General features: G+C 39.1%; 1 protein-coding gene and 1 long non-coding RNA gene across 4 annotated transcripts in view; one reads left to right on the top strand and one right to left on the bottom strand.

Moving 5' to 3' along the window:
- The window catches only part of LOC144085327 (uncharacterized), a 78,148-nt gene that overhangs the window by 46,354 nt on the left and 11,048 nt on the right, over positions 1-20,746 (bottom strand). Inside the window, exon 5 of the long non-coding RNA XR_013304089.1 lies at positions 4,468-4,515. This is a non-coding gene — a long non-coding RNA (uncharacterized LOC144085327). The remainder of the gene's footprint in view (positions 1-4,467; positions 4,516-20,746) is intronic.
- The window catches only part of dpp6b (dipeptidyl-peptidase 6b), a 59,378-nt gene that overhangs the window by 27,933 nt on the left and 10,699 nt on the right, over positions 1-20,746 (top strand). For 2 of the 3 annotated variants that reach the window (XM_077614462.1, XM_077614460.1), the window contains exons 2-7: positions 14,767-14,881; positions 16,505-16,603; positions 18,330-18,424; positions 18,510-18,584; positions 18,671-18,723; positions 19,226-19,307. In XM_077614462.1, coding sequence (XP_077470588.1) covers positions 14,767-14,881; positions 16,505-16,603; positions 18,330-18,424; positions 18,510-18,584; positions 18,671-18,723; positions 19,226-19,307 — 519 coding nt within the window. Of the gene's footprint in view, positions 1-5,430; positions 5,624-14,766; positions 14,882-16,504; positions 16,604-18,329; positions 18,425-18,509; positions 18,585-18,670; positions 18,724-19,225; positions 19,308-20,746 lie in introns of those variants that run through there. The other variant, XM_077614461.1, reaches the window with a different exon arrangement.

Below are 20,746 nucleotides of genomic sequence, written 5' to 3'. Positions count from 1 at the left end.
ACAGTACAGTGTCTGATATTTTCTCCCCATTTTTTGGTGAGATCCAAAAAATGTTGTCTCCGTCATATGTCACTGCGAGCTGCGGCATCTTGTAATAACCAATTTAGTCAGGCCAACATTTAATGCAAGAAGCTTTGGAGTCATTCAGAGGTGAAGCTTCGAGAACGGAAAATTAATAATGAAAGTGGAAAAAATGGGGAAAACACATCAGCAATTCCACACATCACACAGCCTTTTTTTCTGAATTATAATAACCAACGTCCAAGGTTGTATAAAAGATCAATAGAAGAGCGTTGGCAGCAAGGAACATACTGAAAATACTTCAGTAGAGCAGGAGTGTCAAACTTGTGTTTTTTGTGGGCCAAATCATAGTTTTGCTTTACTTCGGAGTCCTATTTTATCGGCCAAACTATTCAAATATTGAACTCATTGAAATTTTGAACGATTGCGGCCAACCCTACCCAGTCAAATGTAACATCGCCATAAATTGCAGAATCACTTTTTTAAAACACCTTTACAACTACCTGATTAGCAAATAAATTGAAAGCTTCAATAGTAGATCGAACCTTTTGAGACAACGTTGACCTCAACATTGTCAAAATAATCTTATTGAACTATTATTGAACTTCATTTTGCTTTCTTCAATTAAAGAAAACATGCAAACATGAAAATATTCTTTTTTATCCATTCATTTTCATTAATTATGTTTTTATCCATTCATCCATTTATTTAACCATTTTATCTTCCATATTCGTAATTTATGTGAAACTAAAGTTGATGTGCATCATTTACACAAAATGATGTGACGGTGGGCCGGATCTGGCCCCTGGGTCCGGACCTGTCCGCATTTACGCAAGAATAACAAACAATCTGCACTAATCTATAATTTCTCAATAGAGCTAACATTTTATAGCAGTAATTGCTCCGGAAAATCTCTGAAGAAGCATCGTATAAAAGATTGGATGATGTTCTTCATGGGTTTTCACCAAATTGAAACCTGGTTTGAATTTTAAGTACATCGACTTCTCGACATCTCCGATTCCACCCTTTTATAGGCTGTGATTTAGAGCGGCAGTTGTGCAGACGCAGCGTGGAGGCCAGGTTGCATCCCCCCCCCCAATGATGCAGCTGCAGGTGCGTGAATGACAGCGGGCAACAGGGACACTTGTGATAGCGCCGCGGCGTAACACAAACAGCTCGTTATAAAATCAGCAGGCTGTTGACTGATGGCTTTTTCAGAAAAGTCTAAATGAAAGAGTATGCCGGAGACCACGTTATTTGCTGCCAACGCTCCTCTATGGCACCTGGGCCTTACACACACACAAAATTGCCTCATTGTGAGATAAAAACATGGTCATTGTTGATTTGCCGTCAGGCCCCAATGGTTCTGACTGATAATAATTCATGTTCGGGTCCTCTAGTCGGTGTCGTTGATTTTGCCCTTCAGTTTCTACTGACTGTGAGAGCAGCTGTTCTCTCTGCATAAGTGATGTCGGCCTATGAGGAAAGCACTAGAGGGAGACAGCATGCAGCGTGCTTGAGTCTCAATTCTGCCCATACCTGTCTCAGCATCTTGTGTTTTTGTGTTTTATCACAAGTTCAAAATGGCAAGCCATCAGGAAACGCTCATTATTGGGTACTTCTTCAGCAAAATATGTCAATTGAATTGAATTGTTGAGTTAAGACTCTTATGCATTTGAGGATTACGCAATAATCTGTTATTACAGGCTCTTTTCTGTCCCTCAACCAAAACATCCTTTAAATGGTATTCTTTCAACCAGACTTCTATAAAGCCTTAGCCTTGAAAGCAAGACTGTATGACTTACAGTGTAAATATTCTGAATACAATGTAGACACCTGCGGGTTCTAGTCTTGTGTGGCTTATATATGAATAAATGCAGCTTTCTCATTAAATATTGCTGCTGCGATTTATAGTCCAAATAGTATTATATTTATCTCCATCAATGGCAGAAAAATAGATAAAAAGTATACATATTTCATTTCGATCACCTTCAATTACTACGAATGATCCTTTTATTTGTTTGATAGTAAATACTGGGTACTCGAACGATTCGCCGAAAGACGTTTTGCCGACGGAACGTTTGGCCGACGGACAGTTCACCGAACGGACGTTTTGCCGAAACAGGATTCGCGCGCTCGGCCCGCCCCCGGATCGTGTGTGTTTGGAAGATCACGCAGAACAGTAAGTGACAGAAGAAATAGAGAAAATAAAGTAGTAGTAACAGTAAGTACTACTGTAATGAAATTGTAAATCCAGAAATCCTACTCCAGAAAATTTACACCAGCATAGAAAACGTTGAGATTAATCTTTGAATTAAGGTTCTCAGCAAATCATTTTGAATATATATTTCCTAAAATAATGGGAAATTATTTAAAATTAAACTAGAAGTAAAAGTGTGTTCCATGGCATTTTCAGGTATTGTTCTCTAAGTTCTCTAGTCTGTCCAAGGCACCTAGAATTTCACATAAGTCTTCTAGTGTTGTTTTTTTCTCAGTGTCAGACATCAATCCCCAGCTTTGATAAATTACATTGCCTGTCCAAATGGCTACTACTTTAAACGCAATGATAAAATAAAAAATATAAAAAATTGGCAGCACATTGTAGTACGTACTCGTATTTAGAAATATGTCCAGCGGGGGGCAGTACATGCCCTTGTTATTCCTAAATGAATGTTATCTGTAACTGGCTGCATATGGCCCGCGGGCCGAGGTTGAAAAACATGTACACACACAATCCGGGGGCAGGGCGAGCGCGCGAATCCCGTTTTGGCGAAACGTCTGTTCGGCGAACTGTCCGTCGGCCAAACGTCCGTCGGCGAAACGTCTTTCGGCGAATCGGCCGGTCACGTAAATACTGGCATAAGCAATAAACTCGTTTATTGAAGCTCATGTTGCCCCTTTAGAACACATTGCATTGTTTTTTTCTTCCAATGACTCCATCATTAATTAAAGATTCTGCATCTCTAATTGACTCTGCACTTGTGCAAATGGCTGAGATGGAATGAATCATTTCCTTTCCATATTCAAAAAAAACCCTAAACCTAATGCCCCATCTGAGAGCACTAATGGCACTAATGGGCATTGTTGTAACGGGGAAACCATTCCATCCTGTGGAATATTGTTGTCTCCCCACAGATGATTGGTTTAAAAGGACAACGGCTGTGCACTGACTTCTGTGAGGCTGTGCTCGCACAGTGTAAATAGACAGACAAGCTGTGCTAACAAGAACGTGCATTGTGTGCACAGAGCGAGGCGACACACGTAGAGCAGAATGAGGCACTAACAATGTTTTGTTAGGAGCAGCAACTATTTCCGCTCTATGTGGGAGGACACTAACAGTGTCTCTCAAGAGCCAGGCCGGCAGCAACAACAGCGGCAGCCCTCTTTGTTTTACAAGCACATACTGCACAGACAATATCATTCTTTTTTTTCCGGTGATAATATGCAAATGTATCCTCTTCTGCTCCCCGCGCTCCTTTTGAGCTTTTCAATTTGGCACGAACCGACGAGATTGCTCCTGAAAAGAGCATCGCTGACACCTGGAAGGATTTTGTTTTTCTTGCATTGATTCTTGTCTCGGTTTCTCGCGTAATGGACCAAAAATTGTAGTGATTTGATCCGGGCCGACAGCTCATTTAGATCATCGGCGGAGCTGTCAGATGGAGCCGGTAGATCGAAACTGACGTGTGACAAATTCATGGGAAATAAATAAATAGGGCCGCGACGAGGGGTGGGAATGGAAATGTGTGATAGGATCATATCTGAATAATGTTCCAACAACAGCAGTTGCAGAGCACAAAAGAACACGTTCAAGAAACTTTCAAAAGGCAACCTGCATTACTAACTGTTGCTTAGTTTGGTGAACTTTCAAATCAAGCTTTCACTGTTTGCTGTGCTCTTAGGTCTCAAATGTATTCATACTATTTCGGTAGAAGAAAGCACGTGAAATCGACTCTACTATTCAACTCTTTGGTTGCTATTTTGAGATGATAATATTTGCATTCCAAATAAGGCTTCAAGCTGTTGGCATTCAAGCTTTTATCAGACTAACGTTGTGGTGCATTTAAAAAGTAAATACCCTAAGAGCAAAAAAATCTTCATATCAAATGGTAAAATGCCACTAGATTAATAGTAGTACATCCTATTCTATATTCTAAGAAACTAAAGGAGAAAAAAACTGTTGAAATCTGAGACTTTAAATACTTTTACCCTCTATGCCATCCCTTCTAAGACAAATTCAGTCTTCTTCAGTTAGAGTAGATGAATATATTCAATGAGGAGCAAGTACCAGCTTCAACAATTTGCCCACTTACATGATCTCAAGTTTAGTAACTGAGGGAAGAAATATATTGAATACCCCCAAAATATATATTTCTTAAAAATCATTGGGCACATTTGTCACTTGGTCAAAGCAGTCTTCAGTAAAATGCAGCAAAGGGTACTTACCAGCTGGTCCACCTCCATCTGCTTAATCCACTCAGCTCACCATTTGGTCTGACGAAAAAAATGGAGGCTTTTGTTTAGTTTTGTCTGTGTTGGAGCAATTTCTTACCCAACACATTCAGCATATTTTGATAAAACGATTGAATTTATTGGTCAGGCCGGACAAGAACAACAACACTAAAAACAAAACAAACAAAAAAAACGCTGGCCGCCACAGTGATTAAACTAATCAGAAGAGGACCCAATGCGCTAAACAGTGCGTCACTCAGTAGCAACTCTGACTTTCTGACAAATGGCAAAATACAATTAAACCTTTTTGTTGCACTTTTGTAAAATTTAGGACGATGGGTGTTGGTTAAACGTAGTAAAAAATCTACCTAATTCCATAAAGTACCCCTGAGGTGATGGTGCGACTTTAAAATCCACTGTTCCTTATGTATGAATTCTGGTTGTGCTTAATGACCTCAAAAGTGTTTTTTATTGTTAGAGCATATCTGTATCATATTGCTCTAGTAAATTGGTTAGAACGAACATTCATTATTCATCAAATCCATAAATAAAACAATAAAGCAGCTAGTAAATAAATGAACCAATAAAACAATCGTTAAGGTTAAAAGATAAAGAACGAAGAATGAAAAATGCAGTACATTGCTTATTCATGACAATAAAATCTAACGCTAACTCATTCATTGCCATTGATGACAGTATGCGCCCAATCCATTTTTGACTACCAACACTCTTAGTTCAAATACATAATTTTTCAGCCAATGAATGTTCCGTGAATGAACATTGTCTCACATATGATAAGGTTTGAATGTCGGGTCAGGGGACTCCATTCATTGTGCCGCAGAGGTAAAGCGAACCTCCCACATGGCAGCGCATGAGTCGCTGTCTGCGCCCACGGTCGTCATTATTTCAGCAAATCATCAGATATCCTTGAACGCTTACTCCCTCTCTCTCCTCCGCCTCCTCCTCCTCGCTCTGCCTGCCTCTCTACCCTCGCTCCGTATCTCTGTAGTCTTCATTATTCTGCACCTGTCACCAGCGGACATCGCACACTCATCCCTCCTTCCTTTTCCGCTTTTTTAAAAATTTCACACCCATGACTTCTTCGGGAGACGGCAACGGGCCGGCAAAAGGCGCTCAGCAGCTGGACCAGGTAGGACCTCGTCTGCTGTAGCCCTCTGTTTCTTCTCTGACGTGAGTTTCTCATCACATCTATGACATGAGGGTCAAGACACTTGCGAGGCACAACTTTGGAGTCAATATTTGATGAAGCTGTTGTAACTTCAGCCCTGTGGAGCAGCCTGAGCTCTCGCGCGCAGCTTTAGATTTCAGGGACCTCATCAGATTTTGGAAGAGCGCTGACGTATAACGAGGGTGGAAGCAAAAACAGAGTGAGCATTAATGATGAGAGTGTTGAGACGGGGGCGCGAATGAAGCCAGAGGGAATGCTGGGACGCAATGTAATCATGTACAGATGCGTGCACTTAACGCAAGTGAGATACTGGCTTGGAGAATGTCATCGCTTTGCTGGCTGCGGTGACTGCAATATACTGTGTTTTGTCAACAGGCTGGCTGTTAACGTCGTAGCACAGCAGGTGGCTATTGTTGACTTGTTGAGGCAGTTTAAAGATTTGTGAGAGTGACAGGCAAACTAAAAACATTGCACTTCAGTGGATTGGAATGAAAATATGTTTTGTGGGTGGCATTAAGTCTATGTGATTTCAAAAATGAATATAAATGAATGGGAAATGTATGACAAATTGGATTGGGTGTCATATATAGATTGCGTAGTTGGTTGGGGTGAGCTCCAACACCCTGGTGACCATTGTGAGCATACCTAAGCGGCTTAGATAATGAATGAATAATTATATATACCATTATAATACAATTTAATGCAAATAAGAAACCATTAAAAATAATCACATTAGTTATTCATATTAATATTATGAGCAGTTGAAATCAGATTTATTTTATATTGTGATATGTATTGATATCGACAGAGATTGTGGAAAAACAATCTAAAATTTAGCCGCCGGACTGCCTCCTCCTATAAAATTACTAACCACTTCAATCGAAAATCAGATTTGTTTTTCCGTTTGAAAAATGCATGTTTCATTAAGCAAATATATGATTTATTTCTGTTCCTTTTTTTGTTCAAATGTGGCAGCTTTACCTTGTGCCTAAAATATTTATTAGATAAGTATACATCAATTGGCACTTCCGTTTTTTTTGTTTTTTAATAATATTTTCCTACAAGCCTCTTTACCACAACAATATAACTATATCCTGAAAGCTTTAGTTTTGTCACTATCAGGCCGGTGGAACATTTTCAGAGGCACCACTGAACACAGGCCAATTTTTTTCTGTGGGGTTGTTTGAACAAATGAGCCGTTTGTCCAATAACTTCAAAAATGACATTTGTATTTATTTTCATTAAAGCCTTTTTCTATTTGGCTACACTTCTGATGGCATAACATTTGATTATTTCCAATGTTTTACGGCATCTTGTTTGAACATTAATGAGCAGTGCAGTAGAGCTTTCGCAATACATCAAACCTCCTAAAAAATGCCAGCTTTACTGTTCAAGCAGAATAGAAGAGGTGCAGTGTCAGACTTGGAAATGGAAGCTGTCCTACTGTAAAACTTGCAAATGTCCAGCTCCATTTGTAAAACAGTGACCTGCATCAACTCGCATTTGCTATTTTTTTTTTTACTGGCAATACATAAAGCAAAGATATCCTCTGCAGGGCAAAAAGTACAGCTAACAGGCATTTCTGATTTTTCAACTCGCCTGCTTTGAATGCATCAACACGTTCTTCTTTAATCCGAAACATGAGCCAAGAAATAGACGGGAAAGGAGGAGATGTTCTGATTAGTGTAGTGGCTACGAGTACATTGATGCCCTCCTCTGATATGTGATCACTCTTTTAGTGCAAAAGAATACATGTGCTTGATTATGAAGCTTTGAAGGGAAGCCGGAGCAAGACGTTTCCATCGTCACCCTTTTGAGACATCTCCCTAGTCAATTACAATTACACTGCAAGTATAAGTGCTCTTTTTTTTTTGTAAAGGCAGACTTATGATTTCTAGAAAATCCAAATTCCAGTTAACTTTGGGTGAAAGGTAGACTAGACCCTAGACTGGTTGAGACAAACGACCATCAGCCACTCACAATCATACTGCCATCAATGGGAATCCAGCCCATGCCTGCCTACACCAAACTCAGGCGATTGAACCTCTATGCCATCGGACGGAAGCAAACAACAATTCATAACTATTACAAGTGAATGAACCGTTATAGAGCAGATTGCCTGGGCTGACTCATCCTCCTATTGATTTAAATGAAGCTAACCTTCGCATTACTCCAGTGGCTTCCGCCATACATCATATTTTGTTACATTCGATGTCTTATTGTAGTCCCTGATAGGCTATAAATGCTCAGCCGTAAGGAGAAGTAGCAGCAAATTTGGTAGTCCACAGTTACCTCGAGCACTTTGTCTCAAACATCATTTTAAATCAGAATAATGGCTGCTTTGACTAATCTTCCCAATGTTCCAGGTAATTTAACACCAATGAGGGGCATCGAAAGGCCTTTGACCTTGTCAGTTGACTCGGTGCTGATGTTCTTTCAAATCAATAGGCAATTAACTTACAAGTCAAAAGGATTCATGCTTTAACAAACATTAAAAAGTTCTAAGAAATGAAAGTCTCCACTCTTTCAGGGACAATTGTCATTGCAGTGGACATTTAAAAGTCATACTTTCAAAAGTCAACCAATCAATAGCGTAACACAAGCATTGGCAACCCAGGTCACAGAGTAGTGTCGTAGTAGTTAGTAAAAGAGCGATATGTAAAGTCACAAGAGATTTATGAAACAGAACAAAAAAAATACTAAGATTTAATATAATTCCTATAGTAGAACATACATGTCCCACACTCCTTCAAAGTTATCTTGATTTCACTTTTTTTTTCCATCTCATTTGGTTTTAATTGACTTCTCTCAAAACTGCATTCTTCAATATCTCATATCAGATCCTATACATTGATCAAGTAATTACACATGACACGCCTGAATATAGTGGTTAAGGTCCTGTCTAAGAGGCAGATGGGAACATTGTAGATTACCATTGTTGAAGCCCGACTTTTTATTTTAAAAACCAAGTTCCCACTGAGCTAAGCCATTTTTTTTCATATCTATATATAAAATTTCAGCAAACAGTTGAACATAAAGAAGCATCGGTTGCCAGCCAATCGAAGGGCTCATACCAATTAAGAGTGTTCAATCAGCCTACCATGCATGTTTTTAGGATGTAGGAGGAAATCGTAGTACCCGAAGAAAAACCCCCGCAGGCCCAGGGAGAACATGAAAACTCCAGGAAGGTCGGAACCCGCCGGGGATTCAACCATTGATCTCAGAACTGTAGGCGGACGTGATAACCATTTTTAGAAAAAGTTATTTTTGCAAAATACAGTGTTACCTCAACTTACAAAACTACTTTCTTCCAGAACATGTTTCACAAGTGGATTTTTTTGTAATTAGATTAGAGATTTTACATGGAAAAAGCGTCATACTTTTCCATTGAGGATTTTCATAACCTCAATGTTTTGAATGTAGAGACCTTTGTGTGAGTGGCCAAGGCCTAAATCAATGACTTTTTGTTGCTCTTTTTACTAAAGCAGATGCTTTGAGAAATCCTTTATATTGATATTTCACATGTTTACTTTCCCCTGACACAGACTGAGAATGCCGTTTTATTCTTTTGATTTATTTTATATTTGTAAAACTAGGCTGTACAAAGCTTGATAAAAGGGGACTGATAAAAATGTTTTTTTGTTATGATTTTATCACCCACATTTCTGTTTGGTACATGGCTAACTTGTTTGTATTTTGTTCGAGGACAAAGAACATCTCACTGGGCATGTTATGTTGTAATTCAACATAGATTTTCTTTTTTAAGGGCTCTCTTTTTTTAAAGACATTTATTATTTGCCCTCTGAAGATATTGTTTATTTTTTATGGAAGCTAATTGACTATTATTCATTCATTCATTCATTATCTGTGCTACGTATCCTCATAAAGGTCACAGGGGTGCTGGAGTCCATCCCAGCCAACAACGGGTAGAAGGCGGGGTACACCCTGAATTGGTTGCCAGGCAATTGCAAGTCTATTACTATTCATTTATTTTTCTCATACATGTTTAGGAGTTTTGGTGCTTTACAACACGGGAATAAAATCAGGAAAACTGTGGGGTAAGTCACAATTAAGCAAGTAAATTGACATCTAAATGTTAACGTAATTAAACAACTATTTTGATAATCGATGAATCATCTAGAGATATTTTTTAGATAATAAAATTACCAAAATAATTTATTTGTGCTTCAACGGTAGTTGTTCTCTCATTTCAAAATAATGCGATGGTCATATTATTGTTCCAACTTTTCTCAGCGTGTAGTTGATGGTTTCAGTAAAAACTTAGATAAAATCTTAAAACATAGTACACAAGTAAACATTGTTTAATTTATATAGGTGACTATGAAAATAATTGTTTCGAACAGTCCAACTATGGAGGGTTTTTGGGCTAGCGATACACACGCAGACACGTTTACACACACAGGTCATTGAGTTTAAGTGTCCAAATGATGGATGTGACTTGAAGTTAAATAATTCACAAGTGAAAACTGATAATTTAAAGAAAGGTAAGTCGCATGAATCATTGAATAGAATTTTGTCTTGTTCGCTTGTCTTTTATCAGCAGTTGAACAACTGCTGCTGTTACTATTTGACATTGCTGCAATCAGACTAAAACGGGGAAAGTGTGGCCTCATTATTTTTACAAAAGTAGCGCCAATGATTTTGTGTCTGGCGGAAGGACGCGCATGGTCACTCACTGGTGCAACACAACAGCTCCGTTTCCTTCACCTGACTAGGACTTCATTGTCCAGTCAGTGTTTGGACTCTGAGACTGCTTCACTTAGCTTCCAGATGTCGCTTTGGCAAGCGAGCTTCGATCTCTTTGGCGATATCGGGAGTAAACAAGTCTACAGAAATGCACCAGAATCTGTTCAACTAGTGCTGAATGATTACATTTCTATTAATGTTGATTAATCTCATTGTTTTTATATTCGGGACCCACCCCTGGTATATACACTTAAATTGTAACCCCCAAAGCATTTCCCCCTTGAATGATCAAAACATATCCGTTTCAACAACAACTGTCCGCGCCAATCTCAAAGTTGTTTCTAAACAGCAGGTTTCCATTGGCTCGCCTCGGGCGTTTTCGACAAAGCTTGCCGATGTTTGTCGAGGTGGACCAGCTGGATAGACGATAGTTTAAAACGCCAACTGGCATAAATTCTTAATCCTCTCTCATGAGCGGTCATCATTTATTGATGCCGCGCCAGAGGAAAAGTTTACCCTTATGTCCGATGGTTTACGCTTCAACCCGTGTTTTGCATGGTGTTGTGAATCCTGTTTACGGTGTCTAGTATCTCTGCTGGTTTTGAGTTTTAGCCTGTAGGTTAAAACACGTGTTACGCAGTTTGTTTAATGTGCATAATTGTTGGACATTATGACCTCCTCCTAAACCCCCGTGCACAGTACGAGACTTTGGATGTGGCTTCAATGGGTGTTGGGGTTCCCTTGGAAACCAGGTAGAGAGCTTAGGAAAAGATCCATTTCACACTTGAGCAGCGAGCAGGGACAAAGAGATGTTTTGACAAAGGGAAAGTGCGAGGTAGAAAGGATTAGGGAGGAGTGGGGGGGAAAGCTTGACCGGAACAAAAGCTTTCACTCTTGGAAAAAAAATACTGACATGACGTGAGGTAATTTGGTAAATTGTGGGCTGAATATTTCCAAAATGAATTAAGAAACCTGTTGGCAATTGCGTTTAATTTGAGCATATTTTCCTGACCATTCCATCAGATTCTCAGATATCTCTAAAATATTTCCTGACTGTGATTTTTAATACTATATATGGTCCAGCCTTTTGTATCTCTGCTTATTAGTGTGAAAATTTCAGCAAAAAACACCTCCACAACTCCACAGCAAGGTCAGTCCACTGGCAGAACATAAGGTAGCTAGGGCTCTTTGCCTTTTTTTCCCCTCCCTACAAACATTATGTTCATTCTGGGCGCCAGCTTTAGCACGTGGGAGGATGAAAATGCTCCGCAGGCATAATAACAATAGATTGCAATGAGTAGCATTGCTATGAGAATTCTGAATAAATATATATTACCCGTATATATATAAATAAATGAATAAAAACAAAAACAAAATATTTTTCATAATATTTAATTCAGCCTGCCACTGACAATGATCTATATACTCATTTAAAGTGGTAGGACAGGCAATGAATGTTCATGCTTCAGTGTAATTGACGGCGCTAGACGTCCAACCCATTAAGACTGAGTTTCCCATTCAAAATATTCTATTCTATTCATTAAATAAATGCCGCTTTAGGTTGATTACTATCATTTTGCATCCCATAGGAGCAAGATTTTTTTTTCTAAATGGACATCTAGAAAGATTTTTCTTCTCTTTGCCTGTGATCAAGCATGCAGGGCCAATTAGTCACAGAAGGAAGAAGAGATGTGAGCACAGCAAAATATTTACTCACACGTGTTTGCCTGCAGCACTAAGTTGCAAAGAGCCATTTTGCCTCCGTGACGGTCACACTTGTGCACTGTATGGCTTTGTGTGTGTTTGTGTGGGGAAGATAAGGCAGACACACTTTAATGGTGCATTAAAATGGCCTCACAGTGATGGAACAGGACCTTTAATGGTGGACGTTCGGAATTGCATGCGGTTGCGCTATTTCGGGCTCAGGCAGTAATATCCATGACATTTTCCTATCAGGTGCTTCGGGTGAATTTCTTAGGAGTTTAGCAAATGATTGTGCGCCTAGAAAATTGTTGACCTGTGGTATATCATCCGATGAAGCATGCTTTTTTTCATTGTTGATTTGCAGCACTCAAAATGTGATACGTTCAAATCGTTATTGTATCTTGCCTATAAGTGCATAAAAAGCATGAAATTTGAGTATGACATTTGCAATTTGACTACATTTTTTCTGTGTGTTCCTGGTTCTTTAATCACGAGGTGAATGCAGTGGCATATTATTACTGGATATTCAGCCATCACCAATCGCTCTAAAAATAAATACGTTAGCAACAGCACAATGAATTGAACCTGCAACCTAGCAGCAGTTTGCCAAATGATTTCCATTCTTGACTGGTGCCCTTAAAGGCTCACTGTCCCATATTTTTACATCCCAATTGAAGGATAGAATCCTGTCAGAGTATTAAAAAAATTAACGATCAGGTAACACAGATCCATAACTATACTGTAATTGTACAAAGAAAAAATAGAGTAATATTGTCATCAGCTTTCTGAAAAATAATGCCACGAGTACAGTGCTTGAGTATGAAGATGAGTTGTGATTGGTTTTATCATGGAATATAAAATTAAATTTAGGGGGTCCCAAAATGATGTGATTACACCACACAAGTTCAAACTGGAAGCTGAATCACCATTAACACACAGTGCTTGGCCTCTCCTCATATTTGTGAAGTACTGACCAATAAATAAGCCAGCTTGTTATAGCAGTTGACAATTGAATAATATGCTTTCAGAGTAATAACCATTTAGTTGCTGATGAGAACTCTACTACAGACATCACAGATACAATGAAATTTATTGATGTACTATACTTGTAAAATTTGAATTAATTATATTTTTCATTTAAAACTCAGTTTGTATTGGTCTAGAATGTATTTAGTCTGTCTATAAAGGTGCCGAAGGCCCTGAGGGTCTCCATTGTGTAAATACTGCTCTATGACGTGAAATTCAGTGATTCAGTACATCTTCTAGGACTTCTTTATCAATGTGGTATTCTGAGCCAAGACTATTTAGTGATACGGGGAGCACTTTAAAATCCATTACGTGACTAATTAGTAGAGCAGCTAAAAAGACTCCATTCCAATGAAAAATGTGCTAAGCTCTCCTTGACATGATTACAACTACAAAGTTTTCTTTTTGTGCGTTTTATTTATTTATTTATTTATTTTCCCCAGGGGGTAGTACATTCACTAAAAGGAGTTTGCTGTCGCGACTACGTGACAGGATAAATAAACATTCAGATCTGAGTCGGACGTCTTCCATGTACACATGCGCACACACATGCACACGCCTCATTAATTCGTAGACAGTTCAGTGAGCTGTTCATCTTGCTTCAGACACACCCAGTGAAGGTCTAATTAGCTACAAGCATATCAACAGCCGGTGTGATGTGGTTGGTTGGCTCCTCTTTTCACTGTGACCAATTGAATCAATGTACTTGTGTGTATCAGGTATTAAACTAGTGGGTTTTTTTGAGGGGTCAGGGTGGGGGCGGTGATTCTCTACAGAAATGAAAGCATAAAACTATCGCGCTAAACCTACGAGTACACTGTCCCTGCACAGTTGAAATTGGTTTATTTACTGAAAGACTGTACAATTCAATGTTATTGTCTGTAATTGTATTAATTCAATGTCGTCCCAAATAATTGGGTTGTCAAATAACTATAATAAATAAAGGAGAGGAGTTTCAGTCCATAAAGGCTGTAGACCTGTCTCATAAGTACAACGGTATGAATGTTGGATGAAGCTCATTAATCACACCAAAGTGACACCTGACAGCAACCAGGTTTTTCCCCCCTCGTAGTTCCTTCCAGTCGGCTTCAATATTGATGACCCAGAATGCCACTCACTCTTAAAGTACATGATGGGGATAAAGTTAAAAGCTAAGAAAAAAAACAAGACTGAGTGAAGACATGCTCTGGGGGAACCTAGTAGCAAATACTGACCGCAAAAGATTAATAGGAAGAATACCCAATGACGTAATGAGGCCTCATACAATAAACACTCTTATTTCTAATTTAAGTTGTCAACCATTTATAGGCCACTCTGTTTTACTCATTGGCTGCCATTGGGAACAATAAACATCCCATTTCTTTTAAATAGGGCTTGACCATCGCCCACGGCACTGCCATATAGTATATATTGGTTTTGTCAGAGAATTCTGCCCTCATGCAGAATCCTTAAGGATAATAACTGTGTGGGCAGGACCAAAAAGACTGTTCACTTAAGTACAGCAATGGTTGTGTGCATCTTGCTACTGCAACCAATGAAATAAAGTTCCAATCCAATCCAATCCAGTTTAAGCACCATATACAGTAAAATCAATTTGAATTTGATTATCATTTTATATTCAAGGTTTTTCCTCCTCAAACTCAAAAACACATGATGTCGTTCACCAGGACCTGGTGGGCAGCGCACCGCCACAAAGAAACTGGAAAGGAATCGCCATTGCCTTGCTGGTCATCCTCGTCATCTGCTCCCTGATAGTCACCTCAGTCATCCTGCTGAGCCCACGTATGTATGCAATGCTCACACGATGAGTTTTGCTCGCGCATTTTCATTGTTTAAACTGTCAACATGACTACTAGATGTCCAGGTCTTACACGATTAGGAGCCGATTTCCCTCACAAAGCAGATGACAGCCTTTTATCAAACTAGCACTGCTTTTATCTTTAAAAAAATGCTCATCGCCGCTAGCGGCTTGAGACACAGCAACATGTCTACGTGTGAAACAAGACAAAGACTTTCTTCTTTTCTAGTGACTTTTCCAACTGGTGGGCACTAAAACGTGTCCCAAAACGACCCCACCACCTGCTGCGTTCGCTTTCAAGCTCGTGTGATGGCTTTGTGTATGTGATCGTCTGTTCTGTTTGTTGCTTGTGCCTTTGTGTATTTTATTGTTTAAATATTTGTGGATGTAACTGTTTAAATTATCCCTTAATTACGGGATGGAAAGATTTTTCAAATAGAATGGATGCCTGTTTGACGGTTTTATTTGCGACTCTTAAGCACAAAATATCAAAAGCTACTACGCAGGTAAACAATGAGTTACAAATTCCGCCAATTGTGTGCGAAGCAATCACAGGATTAAAGTGAATTTACAAACAGCAAACTCTTTAATCCACTACTTAACATTGTTTAGTATTATGCAGTTGAATTTTACCTAATTGTACAAGATTCAGATTTATTATTTTGCTTTTTTTTCATACACATTAATTAAAATTCAGATGAGCACTATTCATTTAAATCCTTAAATCATTTTTTAACTACAAAGTAAATCAGTAGCAACAACTGTGTCTGTATTCTCACCCTCTTGCTACTGTGACAATAAAATTTCCCAAATACGGCATGAATAAAGTTATCTAATCTAATCTTCCGCAAAATATATTTGCCTTATTTTTTAAATTAATATTTTGCACTTCTGCACTGATGTATTGTATTGTTTGCAACAGTGGTAGCATTTGGAGTGGTATGTTTGGAGGGGTATTTGGTGTAAAAGGCTTGAGAACAACTGCGCTAGTGTAAAGAACAAAACAATCAAAGTCTATAACACCAGTCAAACAAATTCACGGAATATCTGAGATGATCCTTTGAAAGGTCAACATAAAAGCTTCTCAATAGGGTAAATTCATTTGAGAAATTTTATGCAATGAGATATGTTCATCAAAGAATTTACCAAGGTACATTATTGGCTGTAACAAAATCAAGTGCAAACCTGGATGAGAATCATTGTTATTGACAGTAATAACCGCATCACTTGCACTGCAATTGCCGCTATACTGCACTCTAACTCCACTTTATATTTTTGAACAACTATTCACCACTTGCAGAGCTGCCCTTTCACAGCCCCATTGCAGTATACTTCTTTATTTACGCAATTAAATGCCTCTTTGTACTTATGTTACATCCTAAATGGCCTATTTGTTTACTGCAATACTAGAGTAACTCCATATATCAGAGATTAACTAATATGTGTTTCTGACATGGCCTTATAATCAAGATGATTATAATATTAATTTGCAATGTCAGTGCATTGGGATCTCTTCAATTTGTATTTGAAATGTTAATCCATCTTCCATGCTGTCGCTGTCTGCCAGTTTTTGATTTATTCTTTGATTTTTGACATGTTCATAACAGGTGAAGATGACAGCCTGGCCCTCAAGAAAAAGGTCACTCTGGACGACGTCTTTGGTCCGGACCTCCACATCCATGACCCAGACGCTGTGTGGCTCAGCGGTAAGTTGGATGAGAACAAAGATATCCAGAAATACCATGACAGCCTACTTATTTTCATCATTTTAAAAGGCACAGGTTCTCTCTCTAGGTTAATTCATCATGAGACCAAATGCACATCCAATTACAGATATGTCCAGGGAAGTTTCAAAATGAGGCATAAGCAAATTAAATCAACTGTTAAAAAAGTTCCTTCGTAGAAGCTGGCCTGCTTTAAAAAAGTATGCATTTATAAAAGTTAGCTAGAAGTACAGTAAATCCTATCTATCAGTGACCGATAAAACCTCTCCCTCTTGGAAAAAATAAACCAGGATACCAGATGGCCAAAGACTACAAATTCCATACTTTAATTACTCCATCAGTTATACTTAAAAGCAATGCAGTGTCTTCACCTAAGAAAAGTGCTGAGGAGCAACCTGAGAAAATTCTCTGGTCATGCCAAGTCATTAAATACTCAGGTAACCCTAATAAAAACAAGCTATTCATTCATTAATTCTCTCAACTGCTTATCCTCACAAGGGTCACGGGTTCTGTAGCCTAACCCAGCTGACTTCGGGCACCAGGCGGGCGACACCCTGAAATGGTGGCCAGCCAATTGCAGGGCACAAAGAGACGGACAACCGTTCATGCTCACACTCATACCTACAGCCAATTTAGAGTGTTCAACCAGCCTACCCTGCATGTTTTGGGGATCTGGGAGAAAACCGGAGTACCCGGAGAAAAGCCACACAAGCCCAGGGCGAACATGCAACCGAACTGGGACCGAACCTTGAACCCCAGAACTGTGAGGCCTACGCGCTAACCACTCGTCGGGCTGCCAAAGAATATGTTGCTCACTATTATAAATGAATAAATAAATAGATCCACATGACCTATACATTACCAATGGGCGTGACAAGAATAATAAAAGTGCCTTCATTCAGGAAGCTGATGAAAATCACCCTTGTGCTGCGGAAATCATCCTCACATAAGATATTGCCTCTCCATTTCAAGCAAACTGCTCCCATTTGGTCCTAATGACCTTCCGATAAGCCGCCCGGCCGGATCTGCGTCCTCCTCAGTGGTTTGCATCAATATTTCTGGGGGTGCATGACTGATCCCAGCCGGGCCGCTTCTTGCCTCACTTGTCTTTGACATCACCTCTGAGGCACTCGCTGCCATACCAACAGTGGAAAACCCGCCTAACCGTCACGTCGACTGCTCAATAACGACAATGACAACTTTTGAAACTGAGCTCCAACTAGGATATTGCACCATCAATAGGAAGCATCTGGGACTTAATCACACTTAATCTTATGCAAATCTGCTTAAAGTACAAACAGAGTGGAAGTTTGCCGAGTGGAACAATCACTGACACTCTGCGTGACCCCCCCCAAGCTTGCTTTCTTCAGCGTGGAAAAGGATTTACTTGATTAATTTAAGAATGACTAAGTCATCTATTTAATGTTACAAATGTGAGCAATTTTATAATCTGAAATACATTTGCTTATTTGTTCCAAACTTTTAACTTAATATAGCCCAGCAGCTCAAAAGGAAAAGAAGCCTACTTGTGACCAAGTGATTGAAATAGACTAAAATTGCCAATCAAATTACGAAATTGATTGAAAGAAGGATGAAAGATCCGCAAGACTGCATTTCTATCGTCATCGCTGTCACTGAAAGAGTGTTGTTTGTCCATTTACTAAAATGTTATTCATAGCCATCTATTCATCTTGTTACAACGGTGCAGGTAATGAGCTGTTGTATCGCACGAGGGAAGGCGATGTCATTAAGCTTAATGTGGACACAGAGGAGAAACGTGTCATCGTGCCAAACCAGATGTTTGTGAGTCCACCTTAAATGCACTTAAAATGTCACAGTAGGATTAGTTGGCATAGTTGTCATTTGTTATTTTTCTCTCTCTATCCAGGAACGATCCAAGGCCGCCAAGTATCAAGTGTCGCCTGACCTGCAGCAAGTGCTCTTTGCCTTTGACTTGAAATTGGTGAGGACGTCAGTATTTTAACTTGTGCTGCATCTTTTTTCGCTCTGAGGTTTCTCCGCATTTATCGGTGATAATTATTTTTGCAGATCTACCAGCACTCCTATGTGGCCAAGTACATTATTTACAGCCTTGTAACACAGTAAGACTTTCTTAATGTCCTCGCACCTGACAGTATCCGACTTCTCACCATCATTTAGAACGACAAGGTTGTTTTTGCTCTGTGAAAATTTCAATTCAAGCCTATGATGTGAATTACATAGTGGAAAGAGCATGGTCTCTAAAAATTGCTGTAAATATATGCCTTCAAACCTTTGTTCAAATTATTTTTTGGGGCCTTTATGTAAAAAAGAAGCCCCTACCAAGGACTCTGCATTAGCTTAATCACCGTGTTACTTTTTGCAATTCCTATCCTGTCAATTTTGTGTTGATTATTTACTTAGTTCACAACATATATAGTAGTTGTCCTGTAAATACCTCTATGTCTAATTCTCACCCTCATATAAAATCTGTAATCAGATTTCAGACACTTCATGTTTCTTTAGAGACTGTATCAACCTTGGCCGTGCTTAGTCCACTCCATGCTATTGTTATAAAAGCACCCTGTGTACATGAATGGTACATATGTTGTTTATCCAACACAGGGAAACCTGGCCTTTGAATCCCCCTGAAGTGCATGAAGCAGTGCTGCAGTTTGCTGGATGGGGGCCAAAAGGCCAGCAGCTGGTAAGGATGGACACACATTCATATCCATAATACCTCAAATGTTACAGAACCATAGGACTTACAAAATAAATAAAAATCTGAATTGTGTCTAACCCAAGAGCTGACTATTTTTGTTAAATTAAAACACCCCAAAAAGCCACACTAAGACCTGGTGTCAACATACATAGAAATTGGTAGACGTCCAACTTATTTAAACTGCGAGGACTGGCTGCGAATGCTCATGTTTCAAAGCACTTTGACCATTGATCATTCGCTACTATCCTCTCCCTGTCAAAAGCAGCCAATAAGAGCCCTAAAAATCGTGAATGTTATGCTAAACTTAACTAATCCGCTGTCATTGGCAATGATAGAAATCTAATTCTTCTTACTGGAAGAGTTGGCAGTGTATGATCAGACTGTCTAATGTATTTGATGTATAGTGCCGTTAATGGCAGCCAAGTAGTGAACTAGTTACAGGTGGACTTTAATTTCAAATTCTGGACTGAAGGGGGCGAGAAGACGATGTTGAGCGACAACATGGCAGATGGCGCCGTGGCGACAGAATTAATTATTTGGATTGTCGCCACGGGAACCAAAACACATGGCCCAAACCGATGAGTAAAAATGTCAGCGTGTGTCACCAAACACTTTGGGCACTGATTTTTCTAGCTGCGCCCAAGTAGATAAATAGAACTAGTGTACAATTATAGTTTGTTGTTTTCATGCTTTTGGCATTTTCATCCACACACTGATATGCCGGGTCAGCGAGATCATACTCATTAATAATTTGTTTAGTTTTCTTCCCCCTAACTTTTAAAACTAAGGCTTTTTATTGCTCTTGAGCTCTTTGTTTACATTAAATTCCAGCCAGTTGAGCTCGCATTTGAATCAGTTTAACATCTTTTCTCCTATTTTCAATGGATTTCTTTTCTGAACCAAATAATGTGGCCTCCCAACCTAAGAAATGGAGCAATTAATCATGATGCGCACCATCAGCATGTAAATGTTTGAGTATTGGTGAAGTCAAGCATCAGATGTACAGAGATGGAGATGCCCTCATTAAAGCAAAAGCAATTACTCCGCCGTGACAGAGCAATCTGTGACACACACACAGATGCAAACAGACCCACACATCTGAAAGTGGTCTATGAGAAAAGGAGTGATGAGACAGACGGAAATTAAAACAAATTAAAATAATTTTAGACAAAATATCTAATAACACATTCATTTAAACAAGTTAATGTGTATCTAATTGGCTTTGGGATGGTTGTTTTTAGCTCTCCATTGTCTATTTTCTCTGATTAAACACCATTCAGGCATTCAGTAACATTCATTATAGCATGCTGCTTTTTTTTTTATTTGCCGAAGTTCAATTTCACTTTTAACACCTAAGGTGTGGATCTATTGTTGGGTGAATGTGACATTTATCAAATGAGACTAAAAATAAAGAGTCAAAATTG

The sequence above is a fragment of the Stigmatopora argus genome, chromosome 12, assembly GCF_051989625.1.
Source record: "Stigmatopora argus isolate UIUO_Sarg chromosome 12, RoL_Sarg_1.0, whole genome shotgun sequence".
NCBI lineage: Eukaryota > Metazoa > Chordata > Actinopteri > Syngnathiformes > Syngnathidae > Stigmatopora > Stigmatopora argus.
The sequence above is the reverse complement of the archived record's forward strand: the minus strand, read 5'-3'. Positions and strand labels throughout refer to the sequence as shown.